Source organism: Anolis sagrei, chromosome 1, assembly GCF_037176765.1.
Source record: "Anolis sagrei isolate rAnoSag1 chromosome 1, rAnoSag1.mat, whole genome shotgun sequence".
NCBI lineage: Eukaryota > Metazoa > Chordata > Lepidosauria > Squamata > Dactyloidae > Anolis > Anolis sagrei.
The window spans coordinates 146,234,418-146,257,117 of record NC_090021.1 but is presented as its reverse complement, the minus strand read 5'-3'; the positions used below and the strand labels follow the sequence as shown (position 1 = coordinate 146,257,117).

The window sequence follows — 22,700 nt, the reverse complement described above, 5'->3', positions numbered from 1 at the left end:
ACAGTATGACCATTCATTGTTCATATTTTAATGGGAGGAGTGCTGGCTGCAGGTAAATTAATCTCACTCAAAAGACTAAAACTCGACATTTGAAGTTGCTTTATAGTAGGTCAGATCACATTGTGCATTCTTACGCCAGGGGTGGGACCAGGGCCGGGCTGGTAGCACAGGTCTAGGCTGGTAGCACGACTGGTTAAACAGCTCCAATAAATCACTGCTGACCGAAAAGTGGCAAGTTCGAAGCCTGAGTCGGGGTTGAGTGCCCAACTGTTAATAGCTGTTAAAAAATGCCTAGCTCACTGTCAACCTAAGCAGTTCGAAAACAGATGTGAGCTGTGAGTAGAGGAATTAGGGCTTAAAGCAGAGTGGCTAATTTTTGACACCATAAAAAAATGCCAGAGAGCAAGGAGGAAATACTATGATCAAAAAGGTTCAATGTCATAGTGGACGAAGCAACAGCTCCCCCTGTGGCTGAAACAAGCAACCTCCAGGATCCAAAATGGAAGAACTGCTGAATGGCCTCTATCTGTCTGTATGTCAAAAACGGCATTGAATGTTTGCCATGTATATGTACATTGTGATCCGCACTGAGTCCCGTTTGGGGTGAGAAGAGTGGAATATAATTGCTGCAAATAAATAAATAAATAAATAAATAAATTTTATCTCCCCGATCCTGATTGACAGGCACATGACAGTGTTGCTTATATTTTGGTTCTATTTTGCTGTAACATGTTGTCCGGACTTGGCCCCATGTAAGCCTCTCAGAGTCCCCATTGGGGAGATGGTGGCGGGGTATAAATAAAGATTATTATTATTATTATTATTATTATCATCAGTGCATTTCAGTGTGACCAAAGTGGCATGGTGTCACTTCTGGCCACAATTTTAGCCATGTTGGCTACATTCTCAGCACTTTTGTTAGTTTGGGGGAGCTTGGGAGGCATAAAAAACACTGCATTTTAAGCAATGTTGACACATTGGAGAACAAAATTTACCTGAAAATCATCCTTTCTCCAGTTGTTATTTTTGCTAAGGTTGGACCCTGGACAGGTTTTTGGGTGGGGAGTGGGGATCTCAAGGGTCATACTTAGGAGTCCCAAGGGCTGCATGAGACCTGAAAACTGCGCTTTGTTCACCGCTATAATAATAATAATAATAATAATAATAATAATAATAATACTTTATTTGTACCCCGCTACCATCTCCCCAAGGGACTCGGTGCGGCTTACATAAGGGCGAGCCCACAATACATCAATACAAGCAATAACAACAATACAAAGCAATTAAAATAAATCTCAAACACAAATAGCATAAACATTGACAATAGCACAACACACATTTAAAATCTATGGCTGGGCTGAATGTAATTAAAATTTAAAATAATGCTGGACATGAACCAGATAGGGAGGTAGGGCGTTGGTGAGAACATACAAACAATCCTAAATCAGTATAAGGTGCTTTAGAGCACATAGTGCTAAGGGTTCATTATTCTGGGAAGGCACACTGGAATAACCACATTTTCAAGCTCCTCTTACAAAATAAGTCGTGGGATCTATTCTTAATGACAGTCCACTATCTCTACACACAATGCCTGAAATGTTTAAATGCTTAAATTAAACTTCTAGGTATTGCTCCTGGAATATTTCAGATGCAGAGAATGGGCTCTGCTCCTGAGCCTTGACCCTTCACGGTGACTGCATTCTCTCTCCTTTCCCAAATGAAGTGCAAAGGACAAGATTATTGTGACTAATCCAGAAAATAATCTAGAATGGGAAGCCTAAGAGAGAAAAAAGTCCTAAGATTATTGACACATAGTTATTTTTCCCATCATTAAAATAAAAACATGTGTGACTTGTCATTATTTTGCATGGAGTCTATGTATTGACATGGAAGAATATTCAGTCATGTGAACCTTGGCCTGCTTTCCTGGCTGTAAGATGTGGCTCACGCCTGGACTAAATCATCATACAAGCATGCCTGTGAGCTGGTAAACCAACTTAAGCTTCAGACTTTTAACAAAATTTACAGAGGCTTTATGAAGCCCCATCGGCAATGGTTCACAGAAAAAAGAAATAGCAGAGGGCAACTGTGAATAAGTAGCACTTGATGCGCATTGTTTAGCTCAGCTAGTTATCACACTGCTTTATGAGCTTCAAGCAAAGCAGGTTTAATAGCTTTTGGCACTAACTACTGTGTTTCTCTTGTGTATCTGATTTGGATTTAGAGCAAATAAGCTGTACTAATTATCTGTATTAGCATAAAGAGATGCTCAATTTCATAAACATTGCCAGTGCTGGATTGTTACAGTATACCGCAACACATTAGGTTTAAACATCCCCGATCTTTGGAGAATTACTGAACTAATGATAAATTCATGTAGTTGCATAAGATGCCCCGAATGAGCATGTACTTTCCCCTAACAGAAAAGTGTTACATTTTTAAAATGCAATTGATATGCCATGTTTGAGGGTTGTTTTTAAAACTAATTTGATATACAGATAATTTACATCTTCAATACGGTTATAACACCACCGGGAGAGCTCAGCTCCAGAGAATATTCAGTCTCACATTTTTAAGAAGTGGCATTTGATGAGTTCTATTACAGACTGGCGCTTATGTTTTCTATTACTCTGGTTCATCACTACTAACAAATGGAGTGAAATGTATTTGCAAGTAATCACATTCTTAATAAGGAAATATGTCTTAACAATATCTTGGGTGTCAGTATTAAGAATATTCGTGTATGTGTGTAAATAGATAGATAGATAGATAGATAGATAGATAGATAGATAGAGATAGATAGATAGCAGCAATAGGAAAGATTACCAGGCCAATTAGATTGGACACAGATGACCAAGATGGTTTTAAATAGTGTATTTTAATATTGAGATAAATGTTTTTAATGTTTATGTATGGATATATGAATTCTTGTCCCGGCATTGAATGTTTGCCGTATATATGCTGGGCTCCGCCCTGAGTTCCCTTCGGGGTGAGAAGGGTGGAATAGATCGATAGATCGATAGATCGATAGAGACAGACAGACAGACAGACACACACACACATATACACACACATGCATATCTGTACACACACACGCACATTCAATAAACTCCACCAGTTAGTGTTCTTCATGCTAGCATGACTGTGAAATGACCAACCCCCTTTCCCATTTTTTGTTTTGTGGAGGTAAGGGTTTATTTCCAAAATACTATGTTTTGTGCAGAATACAATTTCTTTACAATATAGCAGCATTCAAGCAAACAATTCTCATGTATAAGGCAGACATGTCTGGTACTATTAAACTTGCATTTTTAGGAGTTAATCTTTTGTTTTTCTAAATAACTAAGTTGTGTGTATGTTTTTGGAATATTACTTATTATGATTAGAAATAGGTTTGTTGGGTTGTTGTAGGTTTTTAGGGCTATATGGCCATGTTCTAGAGCAGCGTTTCTCAACCTGGGGGTTGGGACCCCTGGAGGGGTCGTGAGGTGGTCTCAGAGGGGTCGCCAAAGACCATCAGTAAACACAGTATTTTTCTGTTGGTTGTGGGGATTCTGCGTGGGAAGCTTTTCTCATTGGTGGGGTTCAGAATGCTCTGTGATTGTAGGTGAACTATAAATCCCAGCAACTACAACTCCCAAATGTCAAGCTGTTCACATTTGGGCATATTGAGTATTTATTCCAATATTTGGTCCGGATCCATCAATGTTTGAGCCCGCAGTGCTCTCTGGAGGTTGGTGAACTATAACTCCCAACTCAAGGTCAATACCCACCAAACCCTTCCTGTATTTTCTGTAGGTCATGTGTGCCAAGGTTGGTTCAATTCCATCGTTGGTAGAGTTCAGAATGCTCATTGATTGTAGGTGAACTATAAATCCCAGCAACTACAACACTCAAGTGACAAAATCAATCCCCCCAACCCCAAGTATTGGGTATTTATGCCCAGTTTGGTCCAGTGAATGAAAATACATTCTGCATGTCGAATATTTACAATTATAATACATAACAGTTGCCAAATTACAGTTATAAAGTAGCAATGAAAATAATGTTGTGGGGCACCACAACATGAGGAACTGGGTTAAGGGATTGCAGTACTAGGAAGGTTGAGAAACACTGTTCTAGAGGCATTATCTCATGACATTTCACCTGCATCTATGAGAACCTCGCCTCTGAGGATGCTTGCCATAGATGCAGGCGAAACGTCAGGAGAGAATGCCTCTAGAACATGGCCATATAGTGCGAAAAACCTACAACAACCCAGTGATTCCAGCCATGAAAGCCTTCGACAATAAGTTTATTGTTGCACAGTTGACCTTCATTTTGTTTGCTTTGTTTGTGTAATTTTTGTGTTTTTACTCTTATAGTATTAAATCTGTATATTATTGCCTTTTGATGCTTGTATCCTTGTCATTGAAAGGTCTGAAATGAACTGCCAGTGACTAACCTTGCAGATTCTAAGCAATCATAAATCTTATTGAAACAAATTTAGTTCTTTGTCTATGTTCTGCGCAAGAAAGCGTGTGTGTGTGTGTAGTACTTCCAATGTTTCTGGATTGCAACTCTTAGCAGCCCTTATCATTAGTTGGACTAATTGCAGTTGAGCAGCACTTCAAGGGCAGCATGTCCCCCATCCCACAAATGCAGCTAATACTATTGTGTAATTTATCTGGAGCAATAAAACCAATTTTGTTTTCTCTCATCAGGTGCAGGAATCAGAGCTGTTAGACATCAGTCTTGTCAAAGATGCTCGATGTGGGAAACCCGCCCGAGCCCCCAAGGTAGGAAATGATTCTGTGTATATTCCAGACATCGCAGTAATATTTTTTAAAATGCTACGGAAAAGAAACCAACACATCCTGCATGCCCCTAGGCTTGCAAATACCCATAAAGAAATTAAAGAACGGATGAAGTAACAATTTGAAGGGCTGAAATAAGGAATAAATTGTGGAATATCTGGAGATCATTTTCAAATAGTAATCTTATTAAGCACATATTCATTATAAGCTTGACTCACTGATTGAAAATGCTCTTGATTTTCTACCAATTGCTTTATCCAATGTTTTTGTAGCTTTGGTGTGTCACTAATTGGTGAAATAAAGGGCATGTTCTCAGTGAGGCTATGCTATGTTTATTGATGATAAATCAGTTTCTCAGCCTTGGTAATTTTCTTTTTCTGATGCCAAATCTAAATCCTTCCTTGCTACACCAGTATTTCATTTATGGTTTGAAATTAACAATCCTGCTCATCCTGTGTGTGTGCACGGGTTGGTGGGATTTCAAAGAAAGCTATTTTCCTGATCTTTGGTTTCAATTTCTTGGGTAGCAACATAAAATTATGATTCTTTGACATAATGACTACATTCTCATACCCAGAGAATACTCACTGCTCTCTGGATATACTTTGAACTTAAATCCATCTGGTTAATAGTCATATATGTGAAGCTCAGTGCAATACAAGGAGTGTCTCTCAGAGTCGTCGTCATTCCATTATTAATTGTTGCTATTATGGTTAATGCTGCTGGTTCTGCTCTGACTACTACTTCTACTACAATTAGTGTTTGGTTTATCTACCTGACAAAGATATTTGTTAGGGAAGGGATGAATGTCCTGTCCTATTTTCTTCATTGTGAAACTGACAAGTTAACTCATTTGCACATTTTCCATCCTTTCCGATTTCATTTCACCACTGGGGCCTGTCCTTGGCAAAGTGAGCTTTTTTGTAAGTCAGTCCAACTTTGGAAGTCGTGTTTAATGTATCCCATGTGCTTCTATAGCCAGCTAAACTGGAAGACCTTGCTGAAAACAAGCCAAACCAAAATAGGAAGAGTATCTCTGAACTACTGGTTGGCACTAATATTAATTTCTATCCTACTTTCCCACTACAATCATTGAAAATAATTTCAGTAAAGCTATTAAAACCATCAGTGATAATTAAACTGCAAGATCCACTAATATGGGAGTGGATAACTGAAGTAGATATGGAAAGTAATTTTCTGGCCCGGGATCCGTCTTGGGAGGCCAGAAGTCCATTATTGGTTTTGCAAAGTTGGGTGATATTTCCGCGATTTTTGATGTTAAACCTTACAAAAGGGCCCTGGAGCCCTGTAAGTCATAATATATAATAGAAAAAAAAATGTTCTCTAGAAGGGCTGAAATCTCCCAAAGTTTCCTAAGGCAGTGGTTCTCAACCTGTGGGTCCCCAGATGTTTTGACCTTCAACTCCCAGAAATCCTAATAGCTGGTAAACTAGCTGAGATTTCTGGAAGCTGTAGGCCAAAACACCTGGGGACCCACAGGTTGAGAACCACTGTCCTAAGGGAAGGGATTGTAGGGGACCTTAGGACCACTCTTTGCTCATCCCTGGTCTGTTAAGAGCAAATGAAGTGAATTTTGAATTTCCTGGGAATTTAGATTTTTGCTAGGGAAGGAAGACTGAAGTTGTCTTATCCATCCTGGGAATACAGAGGTCCGTGTCACTCTTATATACATTTTGTTGACATACGATCTCTTTTTTAAAACATCCATGAGAAATTGAACTCTTTATTTAAGCTGATAGTTTATGAGCTGCAATTAAAGACTTAAACCTGAGCCAACTTTAATTAGAATAGATCCACTTAATTAATGGAATTGACACATGTTTTGTAATAATTGTTTTCAATTGATTTAATGAAAGTGCTCTATATGGGAGTGAACATTTGATGCACGGGTTTATTTATAGAAAATTTTCTACAAGCCAGATTTGTTATGTGGCCTGGGTTAATGTGAAGCATACTTTCCTTTTTATAGATCCTTTTAAAACTAGGGTTTACCTTAAGAATCCATTTGTTTGTTTGTTTTCTCCAGCTATTTAGTTTTCTGTGGTGCAGCACAGCTGCAAGATGCTGGAAAGCAGATTTAAGTTGACTCTAGTACTTCTGTCAGACAGTGAGCCATGTGGAGTAGTTCAGATTTGAGTTCAACAAGCGGTTGCTTCAAAGTGTTTATTTGTAATAAAAACAACACCAGAGTGCTTTAACTTTCCATACTTGTCCAGCAAGGAAACATGCAGAAATTTAAAAAGGCAGGTTACAGATTAACACCTCAACTGGAAAAGTTATTTTTTTTTTACAAGAGTGCCCCTATGCTAGTGCACGGATTATGGAAAGTAGTAAAAAAACAAACAAACAAAACATTTTCATGTGCTAATCAACACCACCCGTTTTTGAGTACTCCTAGCATTAAGTAAGTTTCAGGAAGGTTCAACTGAGCATATTTTGGCTAACATACTTCTTAAGGTTATAGCTTAAAGGTAAAGATATAAACATAAAAATTCTCTCTCTCTCTGTATATTGCTAGTGATTCGTGGAGTCTGTTCAAAAGTGAGAAATAACTACAATTGCATAGGTTTTCATTATTGTATCCCTTCAAGTCATTTTTGTCATAAGGAGATCCTGTGGTGAACCTATTATGGGGTTTTCTTGGCAAAAATTGTGTATTTTTTAGACTTGTGCAATCCGAGTAAACTGCGATCCATTTTGATGTCTCAGAATTTGGTGAGGGTCCAGATCCATTTTTTGGAAACCTTCTGGATTTGGGAGGACAGCAATCCATTTTCAATTAGAGAAGCCAAAAAAATGATTTTTTTTAATCCGGCCCATTATGGGGAGGCGGGGGGGGGGGGGGGGGTCTTCCCAGGCTCCCCTTCCTGTCATTTTAGGCATTGTTTGTCCTTATATCCTTCATTAAGACATGGATTAAAAGTATCAGAGTTAAGATACCACTCTTTCTGCAATCCTTCTGTCTGTAGAGGAGATCAGGTTTAATGCTTAGTTAAAACTGTTTCTACTCTAGAAGGGATAGGTGCATGTGGCACTCTTCCTCTTCCTCCTCCTCATCCTCCTCCTCTTCTTCCTCTGTTTCCTCTTCCTCCTCCTCTTCCTCCTCTTCCTCCTCCTCCTCTTCTTCCTCCTCCTCCTCCTTCTTCTCTGCACAGCACACAGCGTTCCAAGGCATTTTAAGGAGGCTTGAATCCCCACTTCCCAGGGCAGGGAAGAGCAATTTATCCTACACTGGGCTTCCTTTAAAAAGCCCCCTTTTCTCTTGATTTATAGGCCCCGGAGTGGTACTTTGTCTTTTTCACCCTCACACTTTTCCCTCTAGTGCAGTGGTTCTCAACCTGTGGGTCCCTAGGTGTTTTAGCCTACAACTCCCAGAAATCCCAGCCAGCTTATCAGCTGTTAGGATTTCTGGGAGTTGAAGGCCAAAACGTCTGGGGACCCACAGGTTGAGAACCACTGCTCTAGTGGCTGTGTCCCTCCCACTTGTAACCAAAGGCAGCTGGTTTTCAACAGCCACTGTTCTGTTACATCCGGAAAAAAGACCCATGGAGGCACAAGCTTAGTTTCTTTGAATTCTTCTGACTCTTAGAGAATTAGATTTCCCAAGGTCACCCAGTGGGTTTCTATGGCTGAGTGGGGTTTTGAACCCTAGACTCATAGTCACTGCACCAAGCTGGCTCCTTAAATAAAAGTATACAGAGAGTTTTCATTGTATTGCCGGAAAGGAAGCAGAGAGATTCTCTCTGGATATAGAATCATCAGGGAATGTCTCCTTGGTGCTTCAGGGCTCCCTTAACATATGTGCTACCTGAGGGGTATAAGAGCAAATATATTTTGGCCACCTGAGAGTTCTCTCAAATAGCACCTGGGTTTGCTTGCCTCCTTTACCAGATTGTGCTACACAGAACAGTTTCCCTTGGGTCTAATTTAATTCCTTAGAAATACAGGGTTTGTTCTCACTAGCCATATGTGTGCTGTTGCATAAGCACGGCATATGCTTATCTACTACTTATAAATGATAACCCTCGGCTAGTTAACAAACAACTATATAGGAGAGAGGGGGCATAGTTAAATTTCTTTTTTCCAGAAGTGTTAAACTTTTCAGATTAAAGTGACAACACAAGATCACAAATTCAACTTAGTTTGAGTTGCTACACCAATCTGAAACTGAATCAGAACAGCAATGTGTGTCTGCGGACTCACATTGTCCCAACCTTTGAGCTATCCATTCATAACTTTACAATTTATAGACTGCAATGAATGGATGTGGTTTTGCACCCTTTCGTGTTTTTAAAAGAATAATAATAATCTTTTGATCAGTGGTTCCCAACCTTTTTTTGACCAGGGACCACTGTGACCAGGGACCACTCTCCATCATTAGTACCTGTCGGAATGTATCTCCTTCTATGTCCCACCTCGGAGTTTAAGATCTTCACGGGAGGCCCTGCTCTCGGCCCTGCCCCTCTCACAAGTGAGGCTGGTGGGGACGAGGGACAGGGCCCTCTAGGTGGTGGCCCCTCGCCTGTGGAATTCACTCCCCAGGGAAATTAGGTCATCAACATCCCTCCTCTCCTTCAGAAGAAAGCTGAAAACATGGATATGGGACCAGGCCTTTGGGTAATCTGGCAGACTGACAAGATAATGACGACCAGAAATTGGAAAGGACTACGATAATGCTGAATGGACTTACGGATATCAGAACTCGGTGAACGTTGGCCACTAGATTGGCTTTTAATTGTTTAATTGTTATTGTTTTAATTGATTGTTTTAACTACTGTGGTTATTGCTATTATGTAATTTATTTGTTGAATTGTTGGCATAGAATTCTGCCGGTGTAAGCCGCCCTGAGCCCCCCCTCGGGGGTTGAGAAGGGCGGGGTAGAAGTGCCCGAAATAAATAAATAAAATAAATAAATTAGTACCAAAAGGGTTATGAATCAGTTTTGGTCAACTTTAGATTCGGTTTGGTTATTTGAGGTGCTGATTCAGAAAATGTTATTGGACAGACCACATCAGCTCTAGTTTCTGATACAGAACATATGCCATCCAGTAGTCTCCATCTGCTTGCCCACAGAAAACCATATTTAATAATCTAGAGTTGATGTAGTAGTAGTAGTAATCTTTTGTGTGTAGTCAGCCTCTCTCTTCCTGACACCCTAATTGCCGTGGCACAATAAGAGGATTTTTCAAGGCCAGTCACTCCCATTGCTGTGTGGTTTTGCGGCAACTGTGTAGTAATGGTAAGACCACAGACCTTATTTTAGTTCTTGTGGGCCACTGGTGGTCCACAGACCACAGTTTGGGAACCATTGCTTTAGATGCTTCCTCCTTTTAACCAGTCTAAATATTCTGAAAGTGTCAGATCACATTTGTTGCTGTAATAGGGTCAGGCCTGGTTAGTACCTGGAAGGGGATAGCAAAGGAATAACAAGTGCGGAAGGTTATATTTTGATAGAGGCCAGTGTCACCCTCCCCCCCAAGGATTTCTTCCCTAAGAAACTCTATGAAACTTGAAGGAACACACATATGAACCACACATACATGGGTCTTGGTACTATTTTTATTTATTTATTTATTTAGCAGTTTTGTATACCGGTCTTTTCACCTCCATCGAGGGACTCAGGCCGGTTTCCAACATCAATATTACAACAATCATTAAAACCATCGTATCCAGATTACACTAAGACAATAAAAACAAATGCAATCATATAATTACAATGGTCAGTCATCATCATAAAGTCATAATTGGTCAACATCCACCCATATCACAGGACTTGACTCATTTTTCGAATGCCACTTTCCAGAGCCAAGTTTTCACCTGTTTTCTGAACGTCAACATAGAGGGGGCCGTTCTGATCTCCAGTGGAAGGGAGTTCCAGAGTCAAGGGGCCACCACCGAGAAGGCCCTGTCCCTCATCCCCACCAGTCGCGCTTGTGAGGCCGGTGGGACCAAGAGCAGGGCCCCTCCAGATGATCTTAGCAATCTTGATGGTTCATAGGGGAGAATACGTTCGGACAGGTAAACTGGGCCGGAGTCGTTTAGGGCTTTATAGGTTAACAGGTTAACTGTTAACCTAGTTAACTTGTTAACCTGTTAAGCCAGCTCCACTGGCTGCCGATTAGCTTCTGAGCACAATTCAAAGTGCTGGTTTTGACCTACAAAGCCCTAAACGACTCTGGCCCTGTTTACCTGTCCGAACGGATTCTCCCCTACGAACCATCAAGGTCTTTAAGATCTTCCGGGGGGGCCCTGCTCTCGATCCCACCACTGTCACAATCGCGGTTGGTGGGGACGAGAGACAGGGCGTTCTCGATGGTGGCTCCCCGGCTTTGGAACTCCCTCCCACAGGAGATTAGAACTGCTCCCTCCCTCTTGACATTCAGGAAGCTAACAAAAACTTGGCTATGGAATGCGGCCTTTGACAACTGAATCAACTTTGGTCCACATGGAAGGAGAATGAATAACTGAATTATGACCAGGAATGCTTTGACGACGTGGCTATGTGATTGTGATGATGATGATGTTGTAATGTAATATGTTTTTAATTGTGTAATGATGATGCATTGTGTGGCATGTATTTTTGTATATGAACACATGTTGTGAACCGGATCTGAGTCCCTCTTGTAGGTGAGAAGATCGGTATAGAAAACTTTTAAATAAATAAATAAATTAATTAATTAATTAATTAACTAACTAAGTTAACTAGTTAACAGGTTAACTAACCAACTAATAGGTTAACTAGTTATTGCTTTAACAGACAGAGAGATTACTCCTGTTATTATTATTACAGAAAAGTAGAAATATTTGCTTTTAATGATTTAGAAACCCTTTAGACATCATCTCCCTGTTCTTTCCCTTTTCCTTTCTTTTCTCTCTCTCTGCTACACTCCTTTTCCTTGGTGCTGATCTTTCTGTCCCTCCTCCTTCTTCCTTCAGTCTTGCTGCTTACTTTTTTCCAAAATTCTGTCTCAGAGGCCTGCCTAGGTTGATGAAGGTCTTTTACCTAGTGGCCGAAGACCATACTAAAAGTTACAGATATTTTAATTCAAAGCAATATTTGAAATATATACAATGTGCAGTATTACTCAGCATCATGCCAAATTTTGGGTGTTTTATGTTTCACAGTATTGGAACTATAGAGAAAATAAACCTTTATGCTTTATTGTTGTTGTCATTAGAGTTTTTATTTTTCCTCCTCTCCTTCTCATTCTTTTCCTCCTTCCTGATGAATCATTCCTTTTCAGGATGTATGAGCCATTGGTTGTTTTCAAAAGCAGTGCCTAAATAATTCTTTGCATTTTCTACATCTGTAAATGGAATGAATGTCAACACAGTTGTCCCGAATGTGACTCTTTTATGTTTTCTATTGATCATTGATGCTCAAGAATGTATATTTCAAACTCAAAACATGGTTAGTAGTACTTACAGAAAATCCACATCCACTGTGATTTATGTAAATAATCCCATCACCTGGCTTTTCTCAATTTTAAAAAAGGCAGCTGCCCTGTGTTGATAGTGTGTACCAGAAGATGTCCTGTGGCTAAGTGATTGCTTTTTAGGTCACAATTTAACTCTATTTCTGAGATCCCATTTAAGTATCAAGAGCTTTCTGAGAGGCTAGAGTTTTAATTGAATATCCACAGTATTTATTTATGTTTCCACACATAAAAAAACATTTTAGTCATCTCTGATTATTGGCTTTATGATTAATATTAATATTGAATAGAACTTTATTTTTGCAGGGGGAAAAAACCCTACTTGCATTTTTCTGACATAAACTAATACATTCCAGTATTATAAATGGGCTTTATTAGGTTCTCTTCCACACAGCTGAATGAAATCCCATATTATCTGCTTTGAACTGGAATATGAGGCAATGTGGACTCAGACAACCCAGTTCAAAGCAGATACTGTGGGATTTTCTGCCTTGATGTGTGGAAGGGCCATTATTTCTTTTCAAGTGTTCAAAAGCAATGCTTTTGGGTTTGGAAAGATTAGCCATTTACAAGAAACGTCTGGGGGACACCCGACTGTATTTACTCAATCTTCAAGGAGGCTCTTTCCATGTCCCCCGGAAGGCCCCTAATGTGCACATATAGCTGTTGTTTTATGCATTCAGTAGCAAACAGCTTTCATTGTAAGGAGTTTAAAATGGCCTTTGTTTCCTGTGTCCCCAATCAATGTGTGATGGGGGCCAGTAGCTTTGGGGAGAAAGGGAAATAATTGTTGGCGTACACATAGATTTTTTTTCTCTCTAAAAAAACCCCCATATTTGTTGGCATGATATAACAATTGTGCTCACTCTGAAAATCTGAGGTCCTGCTATTGTTCTCTTAGGACCTTATCCTCTATGTGTGTGTGGGGAGGGGGTAGTGTCATATATTCATGTGTTTAATCTTGCAGTGTTGCGAATCACTGTATGCAGTTATTCATTACTTATCACATGTTGTCTTAATTTACTGGTTTCTCCATTACTAACCATATTCATCCTTATCCCACGAGTGAGTGGATTCCCCACTCCCACTTTTTAAAAATTGGGTTTTATTTTGACATTGCGAACTCTTGTGTATCGAGATTTGTATCATTAAGGGCAAAGAAAAATAGTGATCTACTGAAATAGTAATATTTCTTTGTTTACAATGTAAAAAAATAATGAAAGGGGTCTGGTGGCTTCACTATGGAAGAGTACTGCTGATTAGGAGACTGCCCACAGGACAGCTTGTTTGCCCACATCATATATTCAAATCAATGTGGGTGATTCTGACAGTTCGTATCCCACATGTTTTTGTACTTTTGGAATGGAGTATCATGGTTCCTGAGCCCAAAAGACAAACTCAGGCTGCCTTCTCCCTCTTCCATTTTTTGGGGACTGTTTATGACGTTTGCTTACTGAATTGTGATGGGCATAGACAAGAAGTCCCCTTGTGTCATTGGATGCGCTTTGTCACTTTTCATTGCCTCAGTGGCTTAGAATTGTTTTAAAACGGGGAGTAGGGTTCCTTACTAGACATGGGAAGACTTGATAAAAAAATAGGGGGAAAACAGGGGATTATTCTTATTTTTTTTCCCCCAAAGTCATTTTTCCTGGAAAATTTGAAAAGTGTACAGAATATGTTCTTTTCCAATGATAAATAATATATCTTATGACATGGTATTCAAACTATATAACATGAATACCTTAATGAAAGATTCCTGAGACTTTTTGTTTCTGCATACTTTTTCATTTTTCCAGCAGAAAATGGCTTTGGAAAAAATGAAAAAAGCCCCCCCCCCCCCACCATTTTTCAGTTTTTACCCAGGCCTTCACATCTCTAGTCCTTACTATCATTTGTACCCAGAGTTCTTTATCTGAATGCCTTTCTGACTGCTGGGCTTTTATATCCCCCATCCACCAAACCCATCTTTTTGTTGTTTCCTTTGGTACAATCAAAAGTGGAAAGTCCTGGTTTTGGGTAGTAAATTTTAGAATTCCACTGAGAGTTGTCATTTGTTACCTCCACTCACTAGAGAAATAAAATCTCATGTCACTGAGCTAGTTGCTTATTTTTATTTACAGTCTCTCCGTCTTCCATTCCTTCTCTGGCAGCCTCCTGTGTCAGATGTGAAGTTGCAATCTTCTTGAGACAGAGAGCTGTCTTGTGTTGTTTTTTAAAGTACTGTAAACAAATACTCAAAGTCAGAAGTGCTCACAGATGTACCGCATCTAGTTGTGCTTGGAACAGTGGCTCCTTTGTGAAGAAGTTGTATTGCATAATTCACAGATATTGCCAATAATACATTTTTGTTTCATGTTAAAAAGACAACTACACACCTTCGGTTACATAGTACTTACATAGTAATAATATATATTTTTATTTATTACCTGCCTCTCCTTTTGGCTCGAGGCAGGATACAACATAGTTAATACACCTATAAAATCACATCTTGAAACATAGCCGAAATACAACCATAAAAACAGATATTAAAACATTACCTGAGACAAAAGTTAGACTGCATGAACATATGTGGCACTGGGTGTTTTTTTTGAGAAGTGGATGAGATGCATGTTAATCAAATACAGACATTGGTGGGCGTGATTATTTTTAGATTTGATAAATATGTTCTCTCTTGGAACTTCTAGCTCCCTCCAGCATGATTCTGTACTCAATGTGCACCAGAGGTTTACTATAGAGAACCTAGAGATTTCTAAGCATTTATAGATTCATACTTTGAAGATGACTTGAAAGAATGCACACATATACGCCCAAACACACACCTTGGCTTGGCCATAATAATGAGAAGATTCTGTAAGAGCCAGAAAAAGAGTGTCTTGGAACCAGTCATCTTTTCATAGACAAAAAGAAAAAAAATCAGAGAGAGGAAGTTTACAAGGGGAAGAGACTGAAGAAGGGAAGAACATCTAATAATTGTTATTATTGGCTGCTATCACTTGAACACTTCTAATACCCAACCCTATTCTTACTAGTCTGTTTGCAAGGTTGAGTTTTCAGTGTGCCAACTACTACTAGATTTGTGCAGTCCACACAATGAAGGATATTTGAGGACAGGTTGACAAACTGATTGATCCATTGGCACTATCATATAATTCATAATCTACCAAACATTCTCTATGGAACCTGTCTAGAGTCATTGTAGTCCTTTCCATTGATTCTAGTTTCTTTCTGTATAAACCATTTGGGGTAAAGTTATTATTTGGGCAATGGAAGAGAGAAGGGCAGGAGGGCATAGATTTATTTCAAGATGTTTGACTCCCCCATCCCATCCAACGAGGAGGGTGGATGCATGGATTTTAGTCCTATAGCATTGAAAAGCAAATTGTAACATTTAACAGTACCCATCATATGCCTTTCTCCCAAAATCCTCAATTTTCAGATTTACACACAAGCGAGTGCAAGCAGGCTCAATTTCTTTCCATGGATGATGCTTCTCTCTCTCGCAATACCCCTAGAAGTTTTGCTCTTAAGGTATACCCCATTTCTCCCCATGGGCTCTTCTTCTCTCCCTTTCAATTGTTTTTTTTTTAATGAATTGATAACTCTAGTTTTCAAATCTGGGAAAGAAAAGAAAGAATGAGGAAGTACTCCATCAAAGGACTCAGTGACACAAGTGGACGATGAAGTGGCAGCTCCCCCTGTGGCTGGAATCGAGCATGCCCTCATGAAGCCGGAAAAGCTGGAATGTTAAATTGCCTCTGTATCTGTCTATATATGTTGTATATCTAAATGGCATTGAATGTTTGCTATGTATATGTGCATTGTAATCCGCCCTGAGTCCCCTGCGGGATGAGAAGGATGGAATATAAATACTGTAAATAAATAAATAAAAGGAAGGAAAAGTGCAATTTCAAAAGGTTAGAATCAAGCAAAGGCAAAATAGTGATCTCCCGAAGTAGCACAATTCCTGCTGAATACATTTAGTTTTTTTTAAAAAAAAAAATGCAAGGATCAGACGGCTTAATTTTGGAAGATTACCAAGGCATCACAACTTTACAGGGCACCATCCATAGGAATGCCCATTTCCCCCATGTCACCAAATCTTTTTAATGTGGGGGAATCTGACTGATCCCATCCCAGTTGATTTTCACCATTTTATCCTGTTTCATAATGAAGAAGATTTGGGCCATCTCCTCTTCCCCATGTTCCTTGACACTTTTAAAACAGTTCCCTAACAAAGCATGACGGATGCAGGGGGGAATTCTTCCTTTGACATGTGCTGGGCTCTATTGTACTTAATTTCCGTTATGTTTTAGAAATGGGCTGTGTGTGTGTGCATGAGATAAATTCCTGTATCTACTGAATTGTGTTGCTTCAGACTGCACATGAGACCTCCTCCCTGTAAAATAAACTTTCTCGACATAGAAAACTAATATGCCAGGAAGAAGTGTTCTAGCCCATGCACCTCAAAGATCTGCTAGATGGCTATGTGCATGTGTTTTCATGTTTATGATAGGTAGCTGAGTTGCAGTCTGAAGAGCTACAGCCCATGTATAAGATGATGGTCTCAGTGAGAATTAGCAGAGCCTTGAGAAAGTTACTTTTTGGATAACAACCTTCAGAACCCCCAACCAACATGGCTTTTGGATTCAAATCACAGTCATGGTGCATTTAGGAATAAGCATGTAACATTCTCTAATATTTGCACTTCAGTCAAGGGAATCAACTTGTACGAACATATGCATATTTTAAATACCTTAACCACCGAGAAGTTGTGCTCTTTTTGGTCACATTCCCCTTTAACAAAAGAGATTAACTGTTTACAATTCTTATTAACATTGGCAATATTTGCCCCATAAAATTATTGGCTGCGTATTGATTTAATTCCTCTAGAAAAACAACAGAGAATCCCTCTTCCATGCAAAATGCATGATAGAAATTGATTTTTGCATTATGAGGTGTAGTCCATCGAACATATTTAAAAAGTGTGTGTGTGTGTCTGTGTGATGAGCATTTGGTCATAGTCCTCTCCTTAAAATGCCATCCACGGCTGCACTTGCAAATTGGTTTTAAGTAGCCTTATCAGAATATTTGTTGGCCAAATGTCAGTCTACTCTGAATGCTTCAATATTTGATTTTCTGCAAGGTTTTGCTCCTGCATTTTTGTGATAAGTGGAAATCGCAGCTGCTTTCGAGAAGTGAATTAGATTTCTGGCTCTTGTGTCCCTAAAGCAAAAGCTGAGAAAGATGAGCTGTAATCCAAATCCAAGAGATGATAGGTGTTTATTTAGACACCCCCTGCCCTGGTTTATAGTTGCTTGTGAAGCGCACACACACACATCCTCCCACTTGCCACTGCTTTTACATTAAAACTGGTTGCCCATCAACTGTGTTAGCATTAAATTATCTTGTCCTTTTAAGAGCTTGTTAAAAGACACAAGACTAAAAACATGCACCTTCATAGCAGCCCTCCGCTTTTAAAGCAACAACAACAAACAAACACTAGAGCAATGTTTCTCTACCTTCCTAATGCCGTGACCACTTAATATAATTCCTCATGTTGCGGTGACCCCCAACCATAAAATTATTTCCGTTGCTACTTCACAACTGCAATTTTGCTACTATTATGAATTGTAATGTAAATATCTGATATGCAGGATGTATTTTCATTCACTGGACCAACTTTGGCATAAATACCTGATATGCCTAAATTTGAATACTGGTGGGATTGGGTGGGGATGGGGATTGATTTTGCAATTTGGGAGTTGGTTGCTGGGATTTATACTTCACCTACAGTCAAAGATGGTGTATTTTAATATTTTGATAAATGTTTTTTAATGTTTATGTATTGTATGTGAATCTGTGTCCCGGCATTGAATGTTTGCCGTGTATATGCTGAGTCCCCTTCGAGGTGAAAAGGGAAGAATATAAATGTTTTAAATAAATAAATAAATAAGCAAAGAGCATTCTGAACTTGACCAGTGATGGAATTGAACCAAACTTGGTACACAGAACTCCCATAACTAACATAAAATACTGGACAGGTTTGGTGGGCATTGACCTTGAGTTTTGAAGTTGTGCGAGCTCACCTTGTAGTTCACCTATATCCAGAGAGCACCGTGGACTCAAATAATGATGGATCTGGACCAAACTTGGCACGAATACTCAATGTGAACATTGGTGAAGTTTGGGGAAAACAGAACTTGACAAGTTGTAGTTGCTGGGATTTATAGTTCACCAACAATCAGAGTATTGTGAATCCCACCAAAAATAGAATTGGGCCAAACTTCTCACACAGAAATCTCCCTTGAAGGGACTCTCCAGTCTCAGACACCCTCACTTGCACATGCACGTCATGCTGCCATGTGCTGAGCACGCCTGTTCTCCCCTCGGCTTAGGGGCTGGCCACCCACAGTGGAAGATGGCTTTTGATTGGAGGATTCGCCATCTCTTTCCAAAAAGGAAGAGAAGGATAGGCGGAGAGCTCTTCAGCCTTCTCTGCCAAAGGGGTTCCTAAGACTATCAGAAATATGTGTTTTCTGATAGTCTTCGGCGAAACCCTCTTGCGACCCCTCCAGGGGTCCCGACTCCCAGATTGAGAAACGCTGCACTAGAGCATTGAACAAAAACACTGAAACACTCTACTGACTCTTCAGACATGATACTCTGGCACTCTCTAAGCCTTCCAGTATTGGTATAATACCAGTAGACTACTTTGCAGGGTTGATATAAACCATGCGGTTTCAATCACATCAGCCTTCCTCTCACCCACTAAATATCCTGGCTCCCCGGTATATCTGGTGGTTGCCATGTCTTGTCTTTTGGTATGTGGGACTGGGTGGTGCCAGGGATCAGGTTTCTCAATTCAACAGAAAGCTGTAGATCACAACCTCCGCTTTTATATTGCAAAATGGGAAATGATCGCTTGCGTATATGCAGTTAGCAAATGGAAATTCAAATTAACGTGGATGCTTAACATCCTGAAGTTTCACACAACAGTTTCTATGGAAACTAGAATCTTTATATAGCTCTGAGGATTTTGCTAACAAGCTGAAATAGTGGCGTTAGTTGGGTGTAGGGCACATTCCCCATGGCGAGCATTTATTTTTAAAATGTACTATGCATTTTATTATTTTGGCTCAGTAGTCATACATTTTTCAACACAGAGGGCTTTAAAAAGTAATACCACCACACATCGTTTTCTCAAGCTTTCTGCAAAGTAGATGTCAAGTTGTGATATTAAAAGCATTCAGTTTCTGTAAGTGTTCAGAAAGGACAAAGTAAGAAAAATTAAGCTTAGGGCATGTTTCTTTTCTCTGTGTATGTGGTTTTTACATTTCCCAAAGCAGAGAAGATTATTGTTTGGAAAGCAGGGAGCCCCTAAGCTTAGGCAACCCTCCACAGTTCTTCCAAATCGATTAATATGAATAATTAGGAGAAGGATCAGACCAAGATAATTCTGGCAACTTCAGATGTGGACCTCAGAATTTTTATTTTTGGATATGATTCCAGAGGTCTGCTTTCAAATACCACTATTTGTGTCTCTTCCCATTCCCATGCTGCATGTGGTATACTAAATTATAGAATCACTTATTAAATAAAATACAGAAATAATTGCTGACAAAATGTTGCAGTTGAAATTCTCTTGCTTATTCTTTCAGCAAGTGTCAGCTGTGCCTTAGAATCAAAGAATCATTGAGTTGGAAGAGATCTCATGGGCCTTCCAGTCCAACCCTCTACCAAGAAGCAGGAAAGTTGCATTCAAGGCATCCCTGACAGATGACCATTCAGCTTCTGTTTAAAAGCTTCCAAAGAAGGAAGCCCTACCACACTCCAGGGCAGAGTTCCACTGTTGAACAGCTCTCACAGTTAGGAAGTTCTTCCTAATTTTCAAATGGAATCTCCTTTCCTGTGGTTTGAAACCATAGTTCCATGTCCTAGTCTCCACGGCAGCAGAAAACAGGCCTGTTCCCTTCTCCCTATGACTTCCCCTCCTATATTTATACATGACCTCACATGTTTATACTTGGCCATCACATCTCATCTCAGCCTTCTCTCCTGAAGGTTAAACATGCTCAGCTCTATAAGCCACTCCTCATAGGGCTTGTTCTCCAGACCCTTGATCATTTTAGTCGCCCTCTTCTGGACACATACCAGCTTGTCAACATCTCTCTTCAATAGTGGTGCCCAGAATTGGACACAGTGTGATTCCAGGTGTGGTCTTACCAAGGCAAAATAGAGGGGTAGTACGACATTCCTGGATCTAGACACTAGAGTCTTATTGCCTTCCTACAGAATACTTCATTACATTCCTTCCTCCTTTGCTTTTCTGATCCTAAGCTTGGTTTTCAATGTTATAATGCCAATGCACATACAATAGGACTCCCATAACCATGAGATCTGCAGTTGAACCCAAGATAAAAATGGTGTCTTTAGGCATTTGCTAGGTCCACCAAGCAGTTCTCAATACAGTATAGCCCTCATATATGCAGGACTAGTATCTGTGGTTTCATTTATCCACTACCAACAAAATAGGACCTCTTTGGCACAACTGTGTAGTATTCTTTGGCTACAGTCCTTCATTTCAATATGATTTGGGAGTCGTACGAAAATACAGTATGACTCCCAAATTCAGGAAGGATATGTCCCTAAACTTTGCACTGATAACTGAAATTACAGATAATAATCTGTAATTTCGGTTATCAGTGCAAAGTCTAGGGACATATCCTTCCTGAATTTGGGAGTCGTACTGTATTTTCGTTCAGAGAATCATACTATGTGTCATCTCTGTAAATAATCTGGAAGAAGAAGAAGAAGACACTGTGTTGCTGTAAGTTTTCCAGGCAGCATGTCCATGTTCCTGTAACATTTTCTGCTGACATTTCACCCACATCCATGGCAGACATTCTCAGAGGTTGTGAGGTCTGTTGGAAACTAGGCAAGTGAGGTTTATATATCTGTGGAATGTCCAGCATGGGAGAAGGGACTCTTGACTGCTTTAGGCAAGTGTGAATGTTGCAATTGGCCACCTTGATTAGCACTGAATGGCCTTGCAGCTTCAAAGTCTGGTAGCTTCCTGCCCAGGGGAATCCTTTGTTGGGAGGAGTTAACTTGCCCTGATTGTTTCCTGCCTGGAATTCCCCTTTTTTTGAGGGTTGATCTTTATTTACTGTCCTAACTTTTGAGTTTTTTTAATACTGGCAGCCAGATTTTGTTCATTTTCATTATTTCCTCCTTTCTGTTGAAATTATCCACATGCTTGTGGATTTCAAGGAAGAAAACCGCTTTCAGTCATACAACATCTTAACATTAAAGCAGGAGAAGCCTTGCCAATCCCAACTGTAAATCCACATTTTTGGCCATCCTTGGTAATTATGGAAGGGAGGGCAGGAGGAGTACATTTTAATCCATGACTAAGGCTTGTGGTGATGATGTTGCTCATGGGGTTTCTGTCCCGGTTTTTCTATTTCTTTTTTTTTTTAATTACTTATATGGGAAACATAAAATTAGTAGTGGTCAGATTGAACAGGTTGCTCCACCTTTAACTGCACAGAGTTGTGGATATGCATGATGTGGTGTTTCCACTTTTAATTAGAAGGATTCGCATTCTGTCACAACCTTCTAAAAATAACCAGCATTTAGAGAGAACAGCCTTCTGGCGTGTCCACAAAGAATATTCAGTCTTGCCTTGCATTGAGATTTGGCTTGCGTACTTTCTTTCATTTGTCAAATGTTGCTATTTTTATCCTTTGATAAATTCAAGTCATTTTTCACATTGCCTGCCCTGGCTAAATTAAAAACTATTAAGTGGATTACACCAAAGTTATTTTTTAAAGGCAGTAGTAAATAAAGTGCAAGATGTATGAAAGCATTTGAAGTTTCTGGAAAACCAGATCTAAATTTGGAACTTGAAAAATATCACATCTTCAACTCAACTGTTCCGTATCTTTTGTTGCTGAACGGTATGCAGGAAAAGCCACATTTGTCAGGGTGTAGTGCAGTATTTTTCTGGGGGGAAAAGAGACTGAGGTTTTCCCTGAGTGTAGCACATCAACATGAGTCTCATTGTTTCCAGCTGTTTTACTCAGGTTTTCTTTTGCCGCACAACATAATTATGGTTTTGTTCACAATTGCCAGTTGTCAAGACCGTTGTGATATTTTTGTCTGTTGGATGCAATGCTTTCTTTTTTTAAAAAAAAATATAGCAAGAGTGGGAATTTGGAATTCCATCCAGTGTCACAGGAGCAGACTTTCACTCTTTCAGTGAGAAGTCTCCTTTCCTCCTTTCCATGCCACGTACAGATTTTCTCCAGAGATTAGACTGCTCAAATATGGAAAGTGCATGAGCAGAGCAGTTATGGTTCCATTGATTGGATACAATCCACTATACCTGGAGAAAGTTTGATTGTTCAATAATTTGAATCCAGAATCTATCTTATGTTCTGTTTCT

General features: G+C 39.6%; 1 protein-coding gene across 2 annotated transcripts in view; it reads left to right on the top strand.

The window, feature by feature from the left end:
* The window catches only part of PLCB1 (phospholipase C beta 1), a 608,906-nt gene that overhangs the window by 197,895 nt on the left and 388,311 nt on the right, over positions 1-22,700 (top strand). For both annotated transcript variants that reach the window (XM_060785726.2, XM_060785732.2), the window contains exon 3: positions 4,704-4,778. In XM_060785726.2, the coding sequence (XP_060641709.1) occupies positions 4,704-4,778 (75 nt within the window). The remainder of the gene's footprint in view (positions 1-4,703; positions 4,779-22,700) is intronic.